The following is a 24,609-nucleotide window of genomic DNA, read 5'->3' as shown; positions in this document are numbered from 1 at the left end:
TTTTTTTAAATCCTTTTGGGGGAAAAAGAGGGGTTTGGGTGGGTTTTTTTTTTTTTTTTTTTTTTTTTTCAGAACTCTTGTTAATTATAGTATCCAACAGATTTTGAATTGATTTATATCTCCAAACTTCACAAGACAAAAAGACCCATGACTCACAAACAGGGCTTTTGGTTTATCTTTTGCTTTATATTTCTAATCTGGAGTCTCAAATATGAGACGCCAGATTTATTCCTATTCAGTTGCCCTCTGCTCTTTGCACTGTGTGGCTGCAGACAAATCATGAGCAAAAAGCAAGGTAATTTAAACAAGCCAATCACATTGTGCCTAATAGAAATAAACAGGGGTAATTCACCATTTCACTCGTCATTCCTCCTCAGTGTGAGACCTGCATGTAATAAAACCAGGGACACCTTTCAGCCTCCCACCTATTTCTTCTCCCTATTCAAATAATCTGAGTGTCTGCGACCCAACTCCCTCTCCCTGAAAATCATATTATCCACATGAGACCGAAATCTTTTTCTCACTTTGCTGTGCTCGTTTCGCTCACACTCAGGTTAGGCTTTCAAATTTCGTCATTCAAAACTTTAATCTTTCATCATTCCAAGCCGAATCCAGACCCAGACAGATGATGACACAAGGAGCTTCGGGGTTTTTTTCTCTCTCACCTTGGTAGACTGTGTCATCCGCCTCTCTGTCTGAGAATAGTACTTCATTCACTCTCTATCTGCTTGAAAAAGGGACCCAACTGAAGGTAATTTGTATAGTGTTTTTTTTTTTTTTTTTTTAATGGGATTCTGCATGGTGCATGGAAACTGTTAAAATCTTCCAAACCCTTTATTCTCTAAGCTACTAAAGAATCAACTAACAACACTAAAAGTTGATCAGAAAAGTCATCTCCACTTTTTCCTTTATTACCATATTAAAGATATAGCCACAGGACAGCTACCTGACACCCTGTTTACAGAACATTTCCAAAAGCGTTTTCGGTTGTGTATCCCAGAAAAATGTGTTTACGGAAATGTGGAAAGAGAACGCTCCGTGTGAAGATGAAAATGAAATTATGTTGAGTCTAAAGGAGGTGATCAAGCCTAAAGGAGGAGATGAAACTTCGCAAGCTTACTTGCCTGGCTATTGCCTTCGTGGAACTCTGCTTGAAAAAATTCTTGCTTCCAACACAGTCTGGGCTTTCTCCTCTTAACCCTGATTCTCTGTTTCTCTCTGATATATTTTCTACCAGATTAATGGGCAACCAGAAGGAGAAGTTGTGAACGATGACATTGATTTTTCTGCTTTCTTATCTTTTACAGTCTGCCTGTAGTTTTAACAATGGAAGCAGGTGAAGTGAACAAAGCCATTCAGTCCATGCTGGCCACACTTCCAAAATATTGGATTAAGATTAACGGCCGTCTCGTTCCACTTGGTACTTCTCGCTTTGCAAATGTTAGCAACTGGATAAAATTCAAAACTTCGACAGAGTCCACACCTCCAGGAAGCAATTGTTTCTCAGTAGCCGAGAGCCCAGTCTCTCTGTACGAAGCAAACAGCGTAGGATGGTTTTTACCAGGCTATGAGCTTGTACAGAGGTGCCCATGTGATCTGACGCATGTAATCCACGCATTTTAGCAGCATAAATGTTCCACAATGAACATAATTTGCTTTAACGCGCTAAAACAAATCTGAAGAGGCACATAAGCACAGATGGAAAGAACACCGAGGTTTGCCGTTGTTGTGTTTGGGTGAAAAAAACCCAGCCTGAACTTGAGTTCGTTGTGGATTTATTTAGGCGTGATCGGCATTGCTTTTCTAAAATGTTTCACTCTGGAGCCTGTTAATCAGAGCTTTGCTTTTACTGTCTGGTCAAAATTATGTCGTCATGTAAAAATGAGACCAAAAACACAACGTTGCGCGTATGTTTTACCGTCCTGGCGTTGTTCAGTTCAGGACCTGAACTGGAGCGTAAACCTCTCGTAAATACAGAATTTCATAATGTTGCGTCCCTTTTGCTCTATTCAGCTTCGTCTCAAGCTAATACGCTAATTTCCGTGCTGTTTGGGGTTTAGCATTTAGAGGGCATTTCTAAGTGTGGCTTGGGGGCTGGTTTACCTGCCACTTCGCAGAATCTGAAATAATCCGGCAGACTCTTTTTATTCATGCGTTCTAATCACACCACTTGGGATGCAGGAGACATGACATCACAGACAAAGAGCAGATGGCTCAGCATCACAAGGATTTCAGACGAGCTGAAACGGAAGAGGAAGCGTTAAAAAAAATAATAACGAAGCCTGAGCCTGAAGAAGCCCATCTGCTCACAGATGGATGGTGAATTCATTTGAGGCTGTTACAGTCTTGTTGCTATTTTTGTCGTTACACTGTTTCGCAGAAGGTGGGATGGGGGTTTATGGTGACATGAGGAGAGAAGCGAAAGTAAGGGGAGGCTTCTGTTTTCCAGCTGGAGACAGGCAACCAGAATGCTTGTGGCTTTGTCGCCAGCACTGCCACTGACATAATCACAATTTATTGCTTTCATGTGGTTTATTGTTAAATAATGACAGCAACTCGGCAGAGAGATAGAGTTTCATTTGAAGCCCTAGAGCACTGGTTCAAATAAACAGTGTTAACCTTTTTTCTTTTTTCTTTTTTTTAGGCTGTTGAACAGCACAGTGCTATTTGCTAAAGTATGATCTTGAATTCACCTCTTCTTTTTTTAATCCTCATATGCTCTTCTCGAAACTAAAATTATTTTTTTAAGTAAAAGGGTGAAGTTTTGTTTGTATTTTAGTCGGCGGATGACTTGCTGTTCTATACAAACAAACAAATTTACCATTTTAACTTCTAAAGAACAATTAACGACTGAACTGTTTTGCTAAACTTCTTTTTTGACGCCTAAAACATTGTAAGCTTCAAATCAGACATAAATACTCTAAGTATAGAAATATCTAGATGCATATTTGGGACTTTGTGAGCAATAAGTACATATGATGGCTGTGTAATGTTGGTCCATCATGACATTTCATACAAAAAGTATGATTTCTCTGGGGAAAATTGCTCAAATAAATACATGAAAGGTTCCCTGAATTGCATAACGACTCTCTCTCTGTTTACCTTTGATTGTAAAGCAAACAATCTCCTCCTCTTCTGTCCCCTATAGTCCCTCATTTTCCTGGGCTGTGTGGCAGCGGCAGGACTCGGCCTTAACCTCCTGTGTTTGGCCGTCTACCTGAGCTTCCTGTGCTGCTGTCGCAAAGATGAAGAAGAGGAGACCAAGAAGCCCAATTCCTGCTGCGTCACCTGGTCAGCTGTGACTGCAGGTCTTATCACATGGTGAGAAAATCTGAGTGTGTTTGCATTTCTCGATTGCCTGTCAGTCACCAGGAACTTTTGCTCCACCATCAAGAAACACTGTGTGTGAGCTTTACTGAAACACCATTCATTTATTATTTCTAGTTTTTCTATTTGTGTCAGTTTATTTGCTTTATTCTCATGATTAATTTTCAGTTTTTAATTGTGCAAAAACTCAAAATTTAGGTCTACAATAAGGCAGTCAGCATCCTTTTTCTTTTTTTTCCCCTTTTGATGAATTCAGTCTTTGATCTGCCTCTGCAAGTTCTCTTTGAACTGTAAGAAATGGAGAGATAACATTTCTCTGATAACCCTTACTCTTTGAACATTTTCATAGGACTTGGTTTTAAAAAGGTCACACAGAATACACAAAAGAATGGGAGAATGTGTTTGTGTTTCATGGCATTTACAGATTAACAGACTCCGGTGTCAGGGCTCCAGTGTGGCTCCATTCGTCTTTTATCAAACCTTGTGATTCCTTGGCATGAAGCACATCCCACAAGCTTGCTCACCATTTATTTTAATAAAAGTTGTAGAAGAAACTGACCTACTGTTTGTAGTGTGGGGATGTGGACGTTTGTACTTTCCATCCAGCAAAACGACAATCTTCACCTATTTCCTAAATTATATGGAATAAATAGTGCAGGCTACAAGTAAAATATGTCTAGGAAAAGGCTTTGAGGTTTTTTTTTTAAAGATGTTGTGTAGAGCATAACACAATAAGAGTAACACACATTTCATATGCAAACATAAAGACAACAAACTATTCTTTCTTTGTCATGCATGGATGGACACTGGTAATAGCTTCTTTTTAGTCTCTCTAAGCTGCCAGTGAAATATTTCAATAAGTTCAATGCATCTATCCTGTAGAAACCAGGGATAATCTTGTCTGAAAAAATATGAGATTTAAACTACTTTCAAGATCTGGATAGAGATGAAACATGAAAATAGTTCAGAATAATACTTATTCTTCCAAACACCACAATTTCCCCAACTATAAGCCGCTATCCTTTCACACGGTTTGAACACTGATGCGGGTTTCGAAATGCTGTATTTCCATGTGATGAAGAGGATAGTACAAGCGAGACAATGGTGTTATTGTGAGCGGCGACGAAAGAGAGACTGAGGAAGTGTGTGTGTTTGTGTAAGCCCAGGGATGCCTGCGGGATGTTTTCAGAGGATTCGAACAAAAACCATCACCGCACCTGACCCACGCGAACACAACCACGTCCCCAACGTGCATCATCGCCATGGCGCCCTAAACCAGCACAATGCACCTGACCCCTTTGCAAATCCATTCCACATGCACGCTATACACAAGGCACTTAGAAACAACAACACTGCACCACTCACCTGACGGTCACTTTCTGACCTACACGAATGCAGCACCTAAAAACATCTGACCAGCATAAGCCCTAATGTACATAATGCGATACAGGTACACACACGCATGTATACAGACCTGTTCAATAAATTAGAATGTTATTAAAAAGCCCATTTATTTTAGGAACTTTGCCATTGAGTGAAACACATTATACTGATTAATTACACGGAGATGAATGTTTGAAAGGCTTTATGTTAATTATGATGATTTTCCACTTCAAAGGAAAAATGACATTTAGAATCAAAACTGTGGGCGTAGTGAAAACAGCTAATAGCTCAGCTGGACTTTCCCCAACAAGTAATAGGAAATCAGGATGGCCAACATCGTTGTCGAGTAGGTCACTGGATCCAACTTCAGATTTTTGTTCTCATGTTTGCAGCATAGATTAGTGTTTAGGTTACCCTTAATGCTGTTAATAAAGTTTCAGGAACACGCGGACTGATGCAGCACCAGCATCAGCAGACCGGCTCTGTTGGTAAGATGGGAGTGCTCAAAGTAGATAATTGAATTTATTACCAGGACTGAACCATGTGACAGCCACACTCATCAGCTGGTTGCAGATATTAAATTAAAACCCAAGAATTACGAGCACTGTGGGGTTTTAAGCTCATTGATGAACACAGTGGTTTGTGGCTGTCCAAAATATACTAAAACTCTCATCAGTGCTGGCTAAAGAGAAAAACACAGGGGAATTACGCTGTTTTTGGTTTACATATTTACCGATGTAAAGTTAAATGTTTGTATTAAAAAAATGCTCTTTAATATTTTGCAAACTGAATATGAAGAATCCAGACCACCCAGACATAATTGTTTGATATATATTTGTATAAAAACACTATTAATACACTTACTTTAGTGATAACATTTTTTTTTTCAGTGATTTCTGCCTTTAACGATTTCATAGTGGCTGCAGCTCATGCCAAGTAAACAAGCTTTCAACATGTGCATTTCATTTATTTCTGTTTGTTACTTAAAGTGTCCTAAAGGTGTCACTCTCCTACTATTCAGAGATGCGTATTCTAAAAATCTAAATAAGAAGAGTAAAATCAAACCCCAGAGTAAATCAGGACAAAATAAGTTGCTTGGAGCCAAAATGCATGTTATTGACTTGTAGTCTTAATTCATTGCCCCTTGTTGTCAGATTGTGTTGAAAGAACCGGGTTGTTTGTCAAACTATGAATGTTTTCCTGTGTTCTTGAATTACTACAGAACACTTTAATGTCGTTCTTTGGGATTTTATATTACAGAACTAAAGAAAATGGTGCATTTTGGGAATTTCAAGAAAATTAATACATGGTTTTGAAAAAAAAAAAATCTGAAAATTGATCAAATCCATTGTAACACAAATACGTCAGAACTCGCCTGATTGGGTAATATTGCCTACCATGGTTAAATTTAACCTCTACTGATCAAAGTTATTGATGATAATGCTCATGGGGAAAAAAAGGTATAAACAAATCCTCTACTGCTTTGTAGCATCTTTCCCTTCCTGGGTGCCAGATGTCTTGCTGAAGAATTTAAGCACTTTTTATGAAAAACCACAGTCGAAGGCAGCTAAAATAAATAGACAATGAAACAACAGGCCAAAACATTAAACCAAGGTGGGGTAGCTAAAACAAAGAGGCAAAGCTCACTGTGAAGCTCTGTAGGGCTGAGATAAGCTCCACATTTAAGCAACGATTCCTTGTAGCTCCTTTTTCAAATGTGCATATTGCTTTTCCTCAGGGGGTTTAGGATAGTTTCTTTGGCGCGTTTGTCTTGTAGTGAAAAAGAATGCATGTCTCTGCACCTCCAAACCTGAATTTGATTGATCACATTGTCAGCAATAATTAAAAACGAACCCACTGGAATCTGATGCAGATCTCGATAACTTGATTAAAACGGGAACGCCGCATCTGTCTTGGTTGAGGGACCTTGTGTTGTGCAATCATTATTAAAAACCGCAGAGGTCTCCACCTTAATCACCATGTCCTCTCCGCAGACGGAGGATTTTTGAGGATTTTACTGAAAGAGTGTTGATGTTTGAATCTAATCGCCGCGCGTTGGCATCAAGAACCAGTGAACAACCTCGTGATTGAGGTTGCATCAGTAAATTGTTTTAAATCTGGTCTCGGTTAGAAATCTTTATCTGTTTCACAACTATTACACAATGTGGCTATAAAAAGTTGCCCTCGCTCTTCTTTTACAGTTAGAAACTTCGATTACTATTTATTGTTATTTAAAAGGCGTTTTCTTGGCAAGACTTAATTTTACAAATTACAGTAATTAAAGTCTGAGACCAAGGATGTTGGGACTCGACAGTCCTTCATCGAAATCCCAACTCTTTCAATTAGAGGCAGCCCCTGATGGATGTTGCTGCCAATTGTACTGGACACCAAGCTTGACAGAAATTGTCTTCATGTAAATCCTGTTAGTCCAGATGGCTCCTCTCTTTTTAGCCTTTATTTACTTGATGGCAGCTATTTTCCAATGATATGTTGAGATAAACAGTATCTGGATATCAGTATCTGTTCACCTCTGAAATTTTACCTTTCGTAAATATAAACAATTACTGGTATTTTATTTCCCATTCAGTTATAAAAATATGTCACACTACAATAGCCGCATCCTTCAATGGCACATTTGAAGACTGATTACATTGAAGACTCGTCCAAATGCAGCTTTCACATTTGTTCTTTTATAGTTAAAAGAAAAAACCCTAAGTACTCACAATGTGTCCTTTGGCGCCTCACACACCCCTAACTCCTCGTGCTACTGCATGAGTTTGGCTGACAGTTGACAAGGTCAGAGAGAGGCCTGTAGTGTGCCTTGCTAAAGTACTTTATCACATTGTAGTACAGACTTCAGTGCATTTTCCTGTCATTTCATGTCATAAAATTACACATAAAATGCATAATGTTGTGTGAGCTTCACTTGGTGGGTCTGATTTTCATGTTCAGTTGCAGTAGTGTTTATTGTTGGCAGAAGATAAACGCTATATTTGTTGTTGTTTACATTTCTTGCATGACTCAGCAGCATTTCATATTCAAACTATCGGCCAGAAAACTACAACCGCTTGCACCTCTAGTATTTACTCATAGTGAACACCTTGGATGGAGCAGCTTGTCAACAGATAAGCAATTTTCCCTTGAGGAAATATAAAGTACATTCTATTCTATTCTAATCTATATTTAAACATTTTCAAATAATGCAAGAAGAGAAAACTAATATTTTCATTTTGAAACAACGGTGTATTGATGTTTTAACTGCGGAAGAGTTCATAAAGTAATATTGAATGCTGCTTTTCATGTATCTTTCCGTGCTCTCCACCACTCCATGACTGCTGTTGGGCTCCAGTGATCACCTGATCTGTGTGATCTAGTGAGCTTGTGCTGGAATTTAACAGACTTTTACAAAGCTCTCTTAAATGTTCTAAACCTTTACATGACAAGATCGTTCATGAATACATATTTTTTTATGATTATCATTAGTAAAGTCCGCACCTCAAAGCACTGACTGTGCGTTTGTCGTAGTGAATAGGATTATTTTAGAACATAAAAATCACAAGTTGATTGCAGTAAGATCAACTTGGTGTGTGTCAGTAATCCCTACAATCTGTGTTTGTCGGTTTGCTATTTTTCCTACTTATTTCCCTAATAGTTTGGACAAAACCTTCAAATTGGGTGGTTTATCTGCAGGAGGTCAGTTAATGAGGCAATGTGTCTGCCGCAGTAATTAAGAAAATAGCTGCTGTCTTTCTGCTTAATCCAAAAGTAGCTTACAGTACCATTATTATAAATTCTGCAGGATCAGTGGCTTCAGGTGATTTTTACACTGAGTCTAAGTGTTCAGAAGGCTTACCTAAGGTTCTCCCTTTAGTGCTGACCTGACCCAATCTTGGCCTCTATCTGGAGCATGTTCCCACTTGGGACAATTATGAATTTCTACAAGATGAGTTCTGTTGTGTCAAGGTAAGGTAGTAGATCCAAAACCTCTGTCACACATAAAAAAATTTCAAAGCCCTGGGAGTGTTTTTTTTTTTTTTTCCCCCCCACTAAGAATTATCTTTTCCTGCGCTCCAGCTGAACAAATCCGATCTATGGATTGTTGCGCCTGCTGACGTGGTTTAAAATCATGCAAACAAATTGTGTCATTTTGGGATTAGAGGGTATTGTTAACAGCATTCACATTTCTGTAGGTCTTAAATGAAATGCATTACATAATGGTTAACATTTGTATGATATTTTCTTGAAAGCTGTCAGTAAATGAGTAGATTTTTGTTGGTAGAACAAATAAAAAAATATTCTTAAGGTCCATCACTGGGCAATATCTGTGCTCTGTTCAGGTATTGCACACACCCGCACATACACCCAAGGGAATTTAGACAGGCCAGTTAACATAACATGAATGGTACTGGGAGGAAGATGGACTAACTGGACATCAAAGTCCTTGCAGAAGACCCCAGACCAGGAATTGTAACCATGACCTTCTGACTTTAAGGCAACAGCCCTGTGGATATAGAAGACATCAGCAACTGTAGAACTCTGCTCAACTCATTAACTCATCAAAGATTTACCTGTCCTTCCCCTCTTTTCACTGCAGCATCTCTGTGGGTGTGGGTTTCTATGGCAACAGTGAGACCAATGATGGCGTTTATCAGCTGACCTACTCCCTGTACAATGCTAACCACACCCTGGGTGGTGTAGACAGCCTGGTAAGTTCGACACCAAATCGCTTCTACCACACAACAAATAGCTTAAATTGCCTCACAACGGAGCCAGAATAGACAGAAAACGCTTGAGTAGTTTTAAACTGCAGTGGAGGTAGTTTTGAATCGTTCAGACACACTTTCAGCACAAACGCCTGAGCAAGGATGAAATCTCAAAAGACTCGACTTACTATGTATTTAAGTGTTTTCTGGTGTTTTTTTTTTTTTTATAGCTTTGATTTACTGTGCGAAAATTGACAGCCTGTCAACACACAAAAAGCTCTCCTCCGGCCACTGTAGCCTCAGTGGAAAACAAAGCGTTGCACTCACTCCTGTTTGTCTTGTGCGCACATGATGCTATTTTTACCCAGCCATCCCTCAGATGTCTAAATGAAGGTTACAGCTTCAAAATTTCCTATCCCAGTCGAATCAGCTTTTGACTAAGAAATATTTTCCCACAAAATATGGCTAAAATCTATATTTGTAATATAAGGTCTTCTGAGCTGTGACTAAACGGCTCTTAGAACCGTCTTCTATTGTCTGGAGAATAAAGTATCATGTGGTAAAAACATAAATAGGAAGTATGATTTTTTTTTTTTTTATGTTTATTAAATGAATCCAGTTCAAATACTTTGGGATCACGATGCATTCTACAGTTGGCACACACATGCATACACAGAACCATGTATTTCGTTTTATCCACCTAAGAATTAGACACTGATTTGTCACAGAGAAATCAGTGTCTAATTGATTTCTTCTTGATTTCAACTTCTATTGAAAACAAGTAGAAGTTTGCATTGAGGGTCTGAAAACTTTTGCTAATTATTCTGTTTAGTGGGTGAGGGAAAGTAACTTTAATCGTGCTTTCCTTCTTTTGGTAGTCTATTACCAGCAACTATTCTGCAAAAGTGTCTTCCCAGGCATTGACCCTGGGCCCTCTGGCTGTCGAAGAGCAGGGATTAAGTCTCCATCTGTGTTAATGGAGATTAATGTGCTTCTGTGAGAGCTACTCAGTGCTACGACTCAAAGCGGCCTTGGTAGTAAACACTTTGCAGCGAGAGTGAAGAGTCCACAGCACTCTTACTTTGTACCTATTTTGTGTCATGTTAGGACATTTAACTGCACTGGTGAGGGAAAGTGAACTGAGATTTTTATTAGAGTTTCATCCCCATCTTCCTGACTATTCATAAAAAATTAAAACTGAAAACATGTTCGACAAGTTGAGCTGAGGCCTTTGGGATTAGTTCCCATTTTGTGGGCATTAACTAGGAGAAGCCACTGATTTACCCCACTTATTTTTTTTTTTTTTCATATGACTGCATCCTAAGCTTGCATTAGACAGAGGCATGGATCTCTTTGCATCTCCAAATTGCATCCATTGATAGTGAATATCGCCATTGAAATTTCTAGACTCTTCCCCCATTTTATCCTCAGTGCCACTTAAGCGAGACACGATAATCATTACCCACATAGACTATTTGGGATTTGTGAACTTGTGCAAACACATTAAAGGCCACAGAGGCCTTTATTTTTCACTTGCACACATAAGAGCTTAGTGCAGTGTGTGTGTGCATGAGTGAGTTTGTTGCATGCAGCTATAGACTGTTAAGGAGTCTAATTCTTGAGCCGGACAAAGAGCCCAGTGTGCCGCACACAGCTCCCGGTCTCCCCCCACCTAATCAACCATGATCCCAGGAGACAAAGCCCTTTGATTTGGAAGAACAAGAAGCAATGCTGGGATGCCTGATTGGCAGAGTCGGGAACTGAAATCGGTATTGAAATCTTTCGACAATGAGTTCCAAACTCCTTTCTGGCCCACACAAATGCCTTTTAGCCCAACTCCAAGAGAGTTTAGAAGAGAGTTCGCTCAGAGAAGGACAAAATAAGGAAGAAAGACTGTTGACTGTTTGAGTTGAGACGGCGATTAGTTACGGTCTGGAATATATGCTTATCATGTGTCTAGCTGAGAGTGTGATTTAAAGAAATCCCCGGCTTACATCATCTTAAACAGGAATGTTAGATCTGGAAAAAGTCAGGATGCTTTCTATTCACTGTTACAGGATTGATGTGACATTAAAGGAGTTCATAATAACTCTTTTGTTCGAAGATGGGTGTAAGTAATCGCCCAGTGGACCGGGTTGACGTCTGGGTCATTCACTGAACATTTAGCCGGAATGCAAACACGAACTAGATGTTCGCCTTCTGCACAATTCTGAATGTGCATTACTTCACACTGTTTTTTTTTTTTTTTTTGTTTTTTTTTTGTTTCATTTTCATAAAATAGAGTTTATATATTTGTTAGGGTTAAAAGACATGTCTTGCTCAATAGATCAAACTTTCCCTTGTCCATCGTGGACGATCGACCATTGACAAAGTAAAGACAGAGCCAGTCAGTATAGAGAGGAGGGTGAAACTGCATTTTCAAGGTGCTAACTGGAGGTCTGCTATAATTACCTACAGCCTTGGCTTTGATATACGGCTCAGCCTGCAATGTATTTTTCCTGCTTATGTCACCACCTTGACTCTAGCTAAATGAACTGTACCACAAGGTGCAGCTTTTTTATATGTGACCCATAGTGGGAGGATAACTCCTCTTTTTGAATTCAGGACTAAAAAAAAAAATATTTGGGTTAAATATTTTGGTTTAAAAATATTGGGTTTTCAGCTTTCAGCTTTATATGTTCCATATAAATAGATCTTTATAAAACAGAATTCCGAACTAGTGAATCTAAGCTTTTTTTCTAAGCTGAGGGACATCTTGGACATACCTATGTTCAAAACCTAGAGTAAAGCTAAACCGAGCCGCTCATATTTTTGCCTGACCTTATTTTTCAATAAGTGTAACTGCATCCTCTTTCTATTTTGTGTAGTTTAAGTACATAAATAGTGGGATGGATTTAAAATAATTGTTTCCAGATGTTTATTTTTAAGACCCGATTCTGTTCAGTGGATACACTGTTTCGTTAAACACACCTAAGATGTATGGACACCCAAATATATATATTTTTTATAAATGTGTCCCAGTGTCTTCTGCAGAAATGCACAATATATGATAGATGTGCATTTATGAACTATGTGTTATTACATGAAATGGTGTAAGAAAATTGTTTTACAGTGGGCAATGGTGTTATAAAGCTCATAAATCACGTACGACAAATTCTGGTAATTTTTTTTTACACAGAAACGTCACTTGGGAAAACTAAAAAAGCAATTGACTTTAAGCATACTAGTTTTTCCTCAACAAGCCCTAACCACCTGTTGTGCTAATTGAGAAACGACTTCTAAAACTCTCTCGCCGTTAAGTTTCGGGCAAAAATAGAAACAGAGATTTTTAGAAAGATGCACTGCAAGCCATTGAGACTGGTCCATCTTCATATGGGACTAAGCTGCCCGAGCACTTCCAACCCATGTTCCATTTCATGCTCCAACTCCCACATTCACTATTAAACGAGGAAGCTTGGCAGTAAAGCCAACACAATAAATTAAAGCTGAAGAGAAGTATCAAGCTGCTTCTCAATTTCAGATTCGGTGACGCTGAGAGGAAAAAGAAATATTTTAAAAAATCTAGTTTCAGTTCAAATGTCTCATTGAATTGTATTGCTCGTTACACTTTATCATGTCTTTTCTTTGGCTTTAGTAACAAGAGTTTGTTCATCATTAGTTTGTCCAACATTTGACCTTATGTACAAATGTGATTTTAGCCTTAAACATGGTGTCGAAAAATCCTGTGTCCACATTTGCCTATCAGATTTATGTCAAAGGAAGTACATTCTTAAGGTATGGTTTTTACACAAAACAACATTTTATCACATATTAGGGAATAAATGTGACACAATGACTCCATGTGAAAAGCAAAACTTTAAATACAACCCATTTATCAATCTTTCTCAAATGACCTTAAGCCAATATCAGAATTCATAATGTTGAAATACACTTTTTTGTTTTCCAGCCTGAGGTAATGTGTCATTTATCCAAGTTTTGTCATCTTGGTCTTTTTCTCCCTCTGGCAAATGAGCATCCTCCAGTAAAAAAAAAAAAAAAAAGCCTTAAACTAAACTGCAAAATGTTTGCGTAGAAAATATGACGGGAAAAGAGGACTTCTCTGTGGCCTATAAACATCAGAGTGAGACGCGGCTAAGAATCCTATCTTTAAGATCGGTGCACATCACTTACACAGTGAGGATTAGACCCAGACAGAGAGTAGAGATTAGTTGGATTGGCTAGTTCCCTAAGGGTTTCAGATAAAAATTCTCATTCTCACACAAGCAGCAAGGATCAGATACATGCCTACATTTCTGCATCTGCAATTTTCATCTCCCCGATCTGCAAGGGGAAAAGTACCTGGGAATGATCAAATAAACTACAAAACACTACAACCTTGAATATAGCAGCTGCACTTTGGATTGTCTTGTTATTTATTCGTTCAGTGGTCAAAGGATGAAATGGAAGCAGAAAAATAAATGTTTGATACGAAAATTGATTTCCTGTTGAACTGCATCACATCTTGGCTTAACATTAGCCTACATGGAGGGAAGAATTAGAAACTGTCACAGTGGCAAAGCCATCAGTCACACCACTGTGTTTTATTTGAGCAAATTTTCTTCATCCATCCATTCATCTGGTTCATTTGGAGTTGGGTTTATATCTCCATAGGGTTACGTGGAGACTGATGACTCACTGTGGCGACCCCTAAAGGGAAAAAGCCGAAAGGAAAAGAATATTTGGGTTTGGGTTGTGGGGGGAACCAGCATAAGCAGTGGCTATACTTATGCTGGTTCCAGCCACTTGGGCTCGCTCCTCTGGGGCCAGCTGAGAAACATAGTCCCTCCAACGTGTCCTGGGGCTTTCTCTAGGCTTCCTCTCAGTGGGTCGTGACCGAGCTTCTAACCCTCTTGAGACCCCAGATATCCTGCGGAAAAAACACGTCAGCTTCTTGTATCCGTGATCTTGCTGAAAGATCACAGATACAAGAAGATCGCGGAAGAAAACTCAAAGGGTGAGTTTTCTTGATATCAGAACAAGGCAGGATGCCCTCCACAAAAATGGAACCTTCTCTTGGGTCAAGCTAAGGTTGAGGAGGTGCTGCAGAATCTCACAGTCCTTCAGGACCCTGGGACTGACACCGTCTGGACCTGGAGCCTTGTTCAAGGTTCAGTCTCCCCTGTTGTCTCTTCACCTCACTTATAGATCCAGAAAAGTTGGAAGGGGATTCAAAGGGAGCAACATCTCCTGGTTGCATTGAAGATCAATTTGTCAAAGCAGATAAGTCTGAGGTGGAAGATGAAACATCTGATGTTTGACAGGAAAGCTGAGGGTTCAGAGGAGGGTGGGACGTCTGTTTCGCTGGGGGGCAGCGGGAGAGGAGGGCGATTAGCTTGTTCCTGAACTAAACTGTGAAAGACTGTGTTCAGTTCATGAGCTCTGTCCAGAATCCCAAGTATCTGATCCTCCTTTCGCTTGAAGGGTGTGATCTTCTTCACCCCTGACCAAACATCTGACCAAACATCTGACATTGTTCTTTTGGTCTCTTAAAATGACATTCACCAATAAGTATTTGTGAAGCCAGCCGGCTGGTTTCCTTCCTCTTTATTTTAAGCTTCAGTTTTTCTTTTGGTTTTTGTTTTTATTTTTATAAAGCGTGGTTTATGTCGAAGACAAACCCAGTTAATTACTTCCGACCAACCTGTCCTCGTTTCAGCTCCAGCAAACAATGTCCCCGACAAACACAAAAACAATATGTGTTGGCACCTCGAGCTGAATGGGGGCATGCATTACCCTTTTTAATTATCAAATAGCAGGATGTCTCAGTGACTGCTATTTCTCTACAAGCAGCTTCTCCCCCTGAGCAAAAACGTATAGCAATTAAATACCAAATTGATGGGTAGCATTCGCAGAGAATATGTTTACACCCATATGTGGGATAATGATGTCCTTGGCAACGGATTACAATAGTGTAATTCATCACATTAAATGCCTGAGCTTTTGTTGTCAGTTGACTTAGAAGATCATTCTTTCACCTCATCGAATTAATCAGATGCTGTACTATTACGGGCTTAAATAAATAAACAAAACAAATGGCTTTGTAACAATAATTTATTTTTTTTTAAATGTTTGATTGCAAAAACATCAAAACCACTATTTCACCTCTAAACTCTCTAAAAGGTGTTTATTTAAAATAGACTCCTACGCTTGGTGTTGCATCTCTCCCACACTGTGCCTTCCCTTCGGTCTCGTCCACACTTTTAACACAGAACCATCTCATTTTTAAGATCACTCTGCCTTTATCCTTTTTCAATATTTCCCAGGCTGAAGGAAGTAGTCAATAATAAATGGCAGCTTGCGCCCCCAGCATCTCTTATAAACTTCAAGAAATGTTTCCCACAGCTTAAAAGTACATTAGATGTGGTAAAATTATGTTTCCATTTGATGTTCTCTGAGATGCTGTAAAATTTTGCAGAAGCGTACATATGCCAAAGAGCACATTAATACGTAGCTATTTATTTTGATGTTAATTTTTATTGCGGCGATTGAAATTAAAAATACGCTCTGAGGCATCACAGTGGCCTGGAAAAAAAAAAAAAAAAAAAAAAAGCCCTGCTCAAACACATAGTTTTATCCTTAAGGGTCTTCCATCTGTAACTAGGAAATGACCCCACTGGAGCAGCTATTCATCGGGTGGCTGAGTGCACTGCTACAAGCAACAGAAAAATCTATATTTAGACTTTTGTCCTCTCTGCAAGGGAACAATGAACAGCAGATCAGTTCAGTAAGAGCAAGAAATAAAACTATTAGAGCTTTGAGTTTTTATGGTTTAGGATTCAATCTTCCTAAATAATCTATTTTGTTCAGCAATTTTTTTTTTTTTTGCTCCTTTTCTCTCTAGGTAACGGGCACAATGGGCAACATGAGGACTGGCCTCCACCAGCACCTAGCAAGGCTGGATGAGATCTTTGCCACAAGGGGTGACTACGTGCAGACCCTTCAGTTCATGCAGCAGATGGCGGACAACGTGATCAAACAGCTGCTGGGGCTGCCCGACTGGGACGAGGCCAAAGTGGACCTGGCGACCATCGCCGATCAGACTGCAAATATAGAGTACTACAGGTGAAGACGAAGCCAAAAATACATGTCTGACTCATTGGGTGGAGGGTGTTACAGTGGCTTGCAATTGTTTTCATACCCCGCGACATTTTCTGCATTTAGGTATTTTCTTGGAACCTTATGCAATTTACTAAAACTAAGCAGTGGAAGAATTGTAAACTGGAGGGAGAGTGATACGTGATTTTCAACACTTGCTTTTTAGTTCTTCTTTGCTTTGTGTTGCTTTATCACATAAAATCCTGATAAGATACATTAACATTTGCTAGTTCTAAGATAAAATGTGAAAACCCTTTTTATGTTTATCATGGCAAGGCGCTATATATATGATAAAATGTCACCTTTTCACACCCGAGAGAAAGTGCATCTTCCTTCAGATTTAAAATTCTGACTCTATCCATGAATATTGCACAAAGTTGTTGTATAGGCAAATTTATGCAGAGGGCAAAAGTTGAGCATGCATTTTGAAAATGCAGGCCCATTACAGAATGGTTTCAGGATGCAGCTATTTGTGTCCAGGGAGTGAGCTGCATCTTCATACTCTGATGTCCATGCTAGGTGAGCTGTGAGGAATTTATGTGAGGAGACTTCCAAGCACGAGTCAAACTCCCCGCAGACCAGGAATGAAGCATTACGTGTTTATGAACATTAAATCTAGATATAGTCCTTTGGTTCTTAGAGAAGCAAATATGCTCCACCATATGATATCAAGTTTATTTTTTATAGATGCAGTCCCTGAGCAATTCAACCACACAAATGATATACCTAATTTATGGGTTGGGAGTGAAATCCAGCATGCCACGACCTGGATATATCGCTTTGTATTGCATAATACATGATTTTACATGGCTGCATCACCCACTTATTTAAAAAGTGGCTCTAACATGGAAGCTAACTTACCAAGCGCAATGTGTGGAACTCTTTTAATTATTTGAGATTATTGGCCATTCTGACATCAGTCAAAAATATTAACTAAAAACTAAGAAACAGTCTTTGTTGGGATCTTTTTTTCAGGATTTCCGAACACCTTTCAATGTTTTTTTTTATTTATTGATTTTTATTTTAGGGGTTTTTTTTGCAATTTTTCACTGAATATCAGCCAAAATATTGTTTATCTGTGTAAGTGCACTTAACTCTTATGAGTCATTCAGCCTTAAAAAAAAAAGGCTCAATAAATTCCAAAAATGAACCAATAGTAACATAAATGTCAATTTTTTTTTTTTTTTTTTTCAGTTTTCAGAATATCTGAACCCCATCATAGAATGTGACTATCTTACAATAGTTCAATATTACTCAGACCCTTGCACATATCTTGTGTTATTGCTTTTTGTCACACTTACACATTTTAGTCCATCTAATTTTAATATCAAATTACAAAAGTTTGAGTAAATTTAAAAAGCAGTTTTAAAATGATTTTTTTTTTTCAGGTTAAAAACAAAAGGCATCCTAACTAATTGCATCCAGGCTTGAATACTGCCGGAACTTAAGAATCATATATAGGTGGTGGTGCAGGGGATGAGCACAACCCACATGAGGAGGCCTTAGTCCTCATCGCGGCTGTCGCAGGTTCGATTCCCGGCCTGATGACCTTTGCCACATCTCTTCCCTCTCTCTCAATACCCTGCTTTCCTGTCTGAGCACTTTCAAATAAAAGCGGTCACTAGAGCCAAAAAAAGAATAATAAAATAACTCAAACAGGAACTATGTGACAACATGATGTAGGCTGAAGAATTTTAAGAAGTAGGTTAAGTAGAAGGTTTGTTCTATACACTGAGGAAAGCAGCTGCTATTACCTTTTCGTTATCTCTACAGGTCATGGACCTGTAGTTCTTAAATATTCTCCCTGTTCTGATTCTCTTCATTCTTCTATTGTGTTCCATCAGCTCCATCTTGACGGGTCGTTTTACTTTCAAAAAACTTTGTGATTTTAGTGGTTTTGACAACATACTTGTCAAATCACAATAAAATAAGTGTGTTGTCATCAGCATGGCAGAATACTTTGCAACCCCACTTTTAACCTGTAGGGTCAGTAATTAGAAACAATCATCGATTGGTCCATCCATTGCTCGTCCGTCTGTCCGTTTGTTTGTCGTTCGTTCGTTCAATTCATTCATTGAGTGCAAGCCCAGCATTCACTTTTCAGCTCAGTTTTGTTTGTTGTACACAGAGCAGCACTGCTTTCATATCTGGATACATGGCAGTACAGTACATGTCTGGGATGGAGATCCCAACTTCCTCCCAGTCATATTTTAATGCCGGGTCAGATTAGAGCATTTTTAGTCACAGGTCCAGTGGCTTTTCAGCATTTACAGACATGCTGTATGTTTGTATTGATCTGTAAGGTGACTCCTCTGCTTTGCAGATAAAGTAGTCCCATGCTAATAGAGTGGGTTATATTGGCGGGCTGATACTACAGCTTTCATTAGGCTTGTTTTTAACACTTCATCCAGATAAATAGTTCCTGGAAGGTTTTACGTGTTTACAGGAATGTGTAGCTGGACGCACTGGTACCGAGCTGCAGCATTTCCAGAAATCGATTCATAATGCTTCGAAACAATTTAGATCGCCTTACAGCGCTGGTGTAAAATTCTTCGAATCCACTGAACTTTTTCACGTTTTATGATGTTACAATCATAAACTTTTATGTATTTTATTGGGACTTTATATGTTGGACCAATGTAAAGCTGGTCATGTTCATAGGGCTACCTATCAATATATCTTTCTCTTTCTCACTGTTTTTTTCAATGTCACATGCTGTTTTTATTTTAATTATGTGAAGCACTTTGAAATGCCTTGCTGCTGAAATATGCTATACAAATAAAATTTGATTGATTGATTGATAAAGTGAAAGGGGGTTGATGCAAATAAAGATCTTAAAGTATGGTTTTCATTTATGTTAAGCCCTCCTGAATCAATACTTTGTGCAACCTACAGGAGTTTGTCTTTCCTTGCGCTACACATTTAAAGAATGGTCTCAAACTCCAGTCCTCAAGGGCCGGTGTCTTGCAACTTTTAGATTTCACTCTGCTTCAGCAAACCTGGCTCCAGTATTAGCTCATTAGCAGAACTCTGTAGAACCTGAGTGGATGCTCTTGAGGCAGTTTAGCCATTTAATTCAAGTGTCCAGGACCAGGCAAACATCTAAAAGTTCCAGGATTGAGGATTGCAGTTTGAGACCACCGCCTTAAGGCATTTGGCTGAACTGGATTCTACATATTTAGGGGCTACCTATCAATAAAAACCCTTGAAAATGCATAAACATTTTGGTTGTAACAGGACAAAACTTTTTTGTTTGCAACCTTTTGTAATAAAGCTTTCACATTTTCCTCCCTCTAACCAAAAGTTCCTTAGAAAACACTTTTTTGTGATGCTTACATGAACTCTCTCCACCCCCTCGTGTATCTGCGCTTTCCCCAGTCTGACTAATTGGATTAAGGATGACAGAGGCAAACACGGTGGCACCGCAGTGCCTCCCATGTCGATGCATCAGCTTCTCATGCTTCACGCTGTCAGTGAAGGAAAAGATTAGACAAGGGCAAAGCAGTGGAAAGGTGGAGGTGAGGGAGAAATGAAAGGCTGAGAAAGAAAGGGGAGGCTGGGAAAACATGGAGATGGGGCAAAAGATTAAACAGAGAGGGGGAGGAATAAATAAAAAAAAGATGTACATGAGAAAATCTGAGGTTTTGTTGAGTAATGAGAATGCGGGGTGGTGGGAAGTAAGTCAGAAATGGAAGAGAATATCAACACAGTGCTGAAGAAGGATCAGTGGTGCAAAATAAACCCTGGTGGGAATAAATAGACAACAGCTGCTGACAGGTAGGAGAGATTGATAGATCTTAGTGTAGGAGTGAAAAGTGTTTTTTTCTTGTTTTTTTTTCCATCAGAACATTCAGCCATATGGATTCAAAGGGATTCATAATTAACCAGCTGGACAGATTCTGTTGTGTTCATCTGCAACTTGATTACTATTCACAGAACAGATGGTTTTTACTAAGGAAGACAAAGCTGGTTCTCAAACCCCTTCTATGTAATACGTGTCTATTAATGTGAATGTTCACATTCACATCACATGCCCTCTTTGTTTTATCTTCCACATCTTATTATCCAACAGACTCAATAGAAAATGTCAGTTTTCCCCCCCCCCAGTTTGGACTTTCTTTTGTATCTTTGCAATTATTCTGGGAGATTGTGTTTGAAAGTTTAATCAGACTTGGGTAACTGCGTGGTTTGAAAACATTTTGGTTTCTACATCTGCTCAAGAAGAATTGAAATCCATTTGCTCAAATAACTGTTTCTGTTGCTCTTTTTATGGAAACCTGAAATGACTGAAAGTTAAACTTGAGGTGGTTGTTGTATTTTATCCCATTTATTTGTATTTCCACCTATTCACCTTACTGACTTTATTATTATTCCACATATTTCTTAAAACCGGCTATTTATCTCTCCTTATGTTTCACAAGGTTATTGTTTTGTTAGTCACAATCCTGATTCTAACAACTTTGAATACCTATGCTAACTTTTTTTAATGCTGTCATTGTTAAATAGTTATGCATACTATAGATGTCCTTTGTGAACATAGATTCCCTTAATATGTCCCTATTGATTGATTGATAATAGACAATCAATCAATCAAACTTTATTCGTAGAGCAGTTTTAATGCAGGTTTAACACAATGTGGTCTACAGAGGGCAAAATCAAGTATATCTGCAAAGCACCGATAAGCGCTAACAGCTTGCATTTCAAGGAGAGGCTACTGTTCATTGTTTTAGCATTTTAACTCTCTATTTCTTGTAAATGTGCTTTTATTTTGAGCCACACACACCACAATAGTTTTTTTTTGGGATGGCGAAACGATAACCTTTAAAGACCTGGAGTGTCTCTGTAAGAAATTCCCATTGTATATTCCTACTGACTTCCATTCACTGGCAGCAGTTTAATTTTTGTTCTTCCGCTTGTGTCTCAAGATGGCTAACCTACCTGTTGCTCCTCATCCTGGACCTGGTCATCTGCCTGCTAGCCTGTCTGGGCCTGGCCAAGCAGTCCCGTTGGCTACTCACCACGTAAGTCTACATGCACTGTGAAACTGCTACTTTTACATGGTCCGTCTTTTTGCTTTGGTCATGCGTATTGTTCTCTGTTTTAATAAAGCACAATCAGTAGGACAGTATGAAAAGCTCACTATATAAGCTACATAGCAAAATGTGAGACTAGCTAACTAGTTAAACAGAAATAAATAAAAAATAAAAGGGAAAATTATTCTCAGCTGTAAATGATATGCACGTTTAACTTGCTGGAATGTTAGAATGTCAGTACGCAAAGTTAACTTCTTTGAAAACAATTTATTACAAATTTTAGATTCTACAGTTGTATTTAGCTACATTAAATAATAATGTACATTTCATAATCGGTAAAAAGTCAACCTGATTGAGAACTACTGTTGTTTTATGTTGAGGGAGTCGAAGGTCAACATACCGAAACAGTTGTTGTCTTTATGGGGCATTTCCTTTTTCACAAATGATGATTTGAAAAGAGTTTTTCCTATAAAAACTGAAATAAGACCTGAGGGCTGCTGGGCTGCAGAGCTGTTAGCACTGTGGTCTCGCAGCAACAAAGGCCTGGGTTCAGAGTGCAGTCAATGTCTTTCTGCATTGAGTTTGCATGTTTATAACGTAGTGTGTGGTGCAGAAAAAAAAAATCTAATGAAAATGCATTTAATGTAGCTGGATCTTAGAAAGGATATTCATTCAGTGCATCTCTAGATGGAAAGAAAGAAGGAAAGGCAGAAAGAAACTTATCTTTTGTAGTAGTTAAACACAATCCTATCATGATAAAGTTGCTTAATTACATATAATATGCAGCAGAGGAAGAAGAGATAAAAAGAGGTTTGCAGTGATTCATTTTAAACTGGGGCAGATCACAGGAGCGGGTGTGGGGTTTCCATATCTTCCCATGGGAAATATTCTGTGTACAAGGCAGCTAAGCCCTGGATCATATCCATGTACAAACACGGCTCAGCTTGCCCCGTCTTATTTGACCGTTTGCCTTTCAGTGCTGCCAGCAGGAGGCTGTACTATCACAGAGTGCTGCCGTCTCAGTGGCTTTTGCTCTACAAATTGAGCCGGAGAGCTGTGAGGAGATGGGGAGCTGGGCCATTAGATGCTATCTACAATACAACTTCCTGAGAATTGTTATTCCACTTAAACACTTGACCTGCTTTAGACATGAATTAGAAAATGTCCAACACAAGCAAACATGGCAGATGTTTGGAGTGTCATATGGTAGACGATTAATTATTTAGCTTGGTCTTTTAAAATGTTTTTCGCATGAATATTTAATGGATTTGATCATGTAGAAGTGACAGGAAAACAAATAGATTTCTGACACACATTGCTTCTCTGTGCATGTTAAGGCTGACCCTGACTGGAATTATACGCTAGATATCAAGTTTAATTTTCATTCTTGGCGTCTATTGTTCATTCTGTTGTCAAGGAGGCGTTTTCAAGAAGACAGTAAATCCATTGTGGTCTAAAGTGATTTGGCTGACTGTTCCTCTGTCTTTTTTTAGTCAAAGTGGGCTGAAGTAAACTTGCCCTGCTAACCACAAAGACCCCTATCCCCTCCTCCCACTTTACCCTTTAACCCCAACACAAACACGAGGCGAGTTAGTGTCAAGAGTGCCTGCCGTCCCGGCGGAGGCTCTCCTCCAGTGGAGTGGAAGTGGTTGGAGGCAAATTACACTCTAGAGGTCTACCAGCTCCTTGTGGTGCTTTGAACCGCCTGACTGGGTGTTGCTGGGACATAGAGAATAACAGCTTTGACAAGACTTTAAACTCACATGTGAAACAGGGAGGGACAACCATAAACTTTGCTGTAAACTTTATCTTTTTTTTCTTTTTTTTTTTTTTTTTTAAGGTTGAGCCCTGTTCTTGGAGGCGTGTAGTGATGATTAAACGGCAACATAAAACTGACATGTCAACATGTGAGAGCGTAAGAAACCTGTTGGTAAAATTATATCTTACCCATTTTATAACCTGAACTTTATGGATCGAAAGTGCATCCCTGAGCAGAAGAAAATCGTGAGACTGGTTATGATCAACGACATGCAGGAAGGCTCTTTGGGAAGAGTAATAAACAGCTTTACAGGGGAAGCGAGCGCTGTGTCAGTAAACTTGAGTGTCCATTCCGTGAGCCATCTTGCACTTTATAAGTTTGATTAAAAGCAACAAGAACTAAAGCAAAGCAGACAGACCATTTTAAGTCCGCATCTCTGTTCCTGTGACTCACCCTTTTAGTCCTGAATGTCTATTAAAATCTCTTTGTTTAGTATAAACTATAGTACTTGTAAAGCCAAACACAAATTGCGCTTATCAAGATGCTTCTAAAGAAAGGATCTGCTGAATATGTGCTGAAAACACTTATTTTTCATTGTGCTGTAAGTGCAGATCCAAAGCTTAGGATTTTTTTTTTTTTCTAATTTAGTCCTAAGTTGAACTTCTCCACAGCTTTAAAGGGTTAAACTGATGGAGAAAAATGTCCAGAGTTACTTTTTCATTAAGTTACTAGCCATCCAGCTGAAGTTTTGGTTGAAAGGTTTGAGCTTCTATGCTACTAGGTCAACATTTGCAAGGAAACCTTAATACTGTGTTGTAAATTGCATTTTTTATTTATTTATTTATTTATTTATTTATTTATTTATTTAGGTGTGGTTACTTAGGGTTGTGTATGCATTTGCGGAAGAAAATGCTCTGTACTTTGTAGTCTTTATGATTGCCATTTTGGCTTTGTAATTTTGGAAAGGAGAACATGTTCAAACCACAACTGTTAAGAAAAAAAACTGTTCTTTTAGCTACATGAAAGCTACGATATTCTTCATTTTGCCACAACTTTAAATATTCACACATTTGGAATTGGTGAAAAATGCAACTTTTGAAACATAAATGGACGTTTATTTTAGAGACAACTTGAATAGGCTACTCCATATTTTTTTTAGAGAAAAAAAAATTATATATATATATATATATATATATATATATATATATATAAATTTTTTTTTTTTTTTCCTCTGGAGGGCTATATCCATTTTTTCTCTAAAAAAAATTTT

The 24,609-nt window shown here is 38.7% G+C and overlaps 1 protein-coding gene across 2 annotated transcripts in view; it reads left to right on the top strand.

Moving 5' to 3' along the window:
* ttyh2 (tweety family member 2) overlaps window positions 1-24,609 on the top strand; it is a 66,544-nt gene that overhangs the window by 22,732 nt on the left and 19,203 nt on the right. For both annotated transcript variants that reach the window (XM_015046108.1, XM_015046109.1), the window contains exons 2-5: window positions 3,149-3,321; window positions 9,305-9,416; window positions 16,294-16,514; window positions 21,473-21,568. In XM_015046108.1, coding sequence (XP_014901594.1) covers window positions 3,149-3,321; window positions 9,305-9,416; window positions 16,294-16,514; window positions 21,473-21,568 — 602 coding nt within the window. The remainder of the gene's footprint in view (window positions 1-3,148; window positions 3,322-9,304; window positions 9,417-16,293; window positions 16,515-21,472; window positions 21,569-24,609) is intronic.

The sequence above is a fragment of the Poecilia latipinna genome, unplaced genomic scaffold (genome assembly GCF_001443285.1).
Source record: "Poecilia latipinna isolate Pla-1442-1.1 unplaced genomic scaffold, P_latipinna-1.0 Scaffold764, whole genome shotgun sequence".
In the NCBI taxonomy this organism is placed as follows: domain Eukaryota; kingdom Metazoa; phylum Chordata; class Actinopteri; order Cyprinodontiformes; family Poeciliidae; genus Poecilia; species Poecilia latipinna.
Note: the sequence above shows the minus strand (reverse complement) of the source record. Positions and strands in the feature narration are given on the sequence as shown.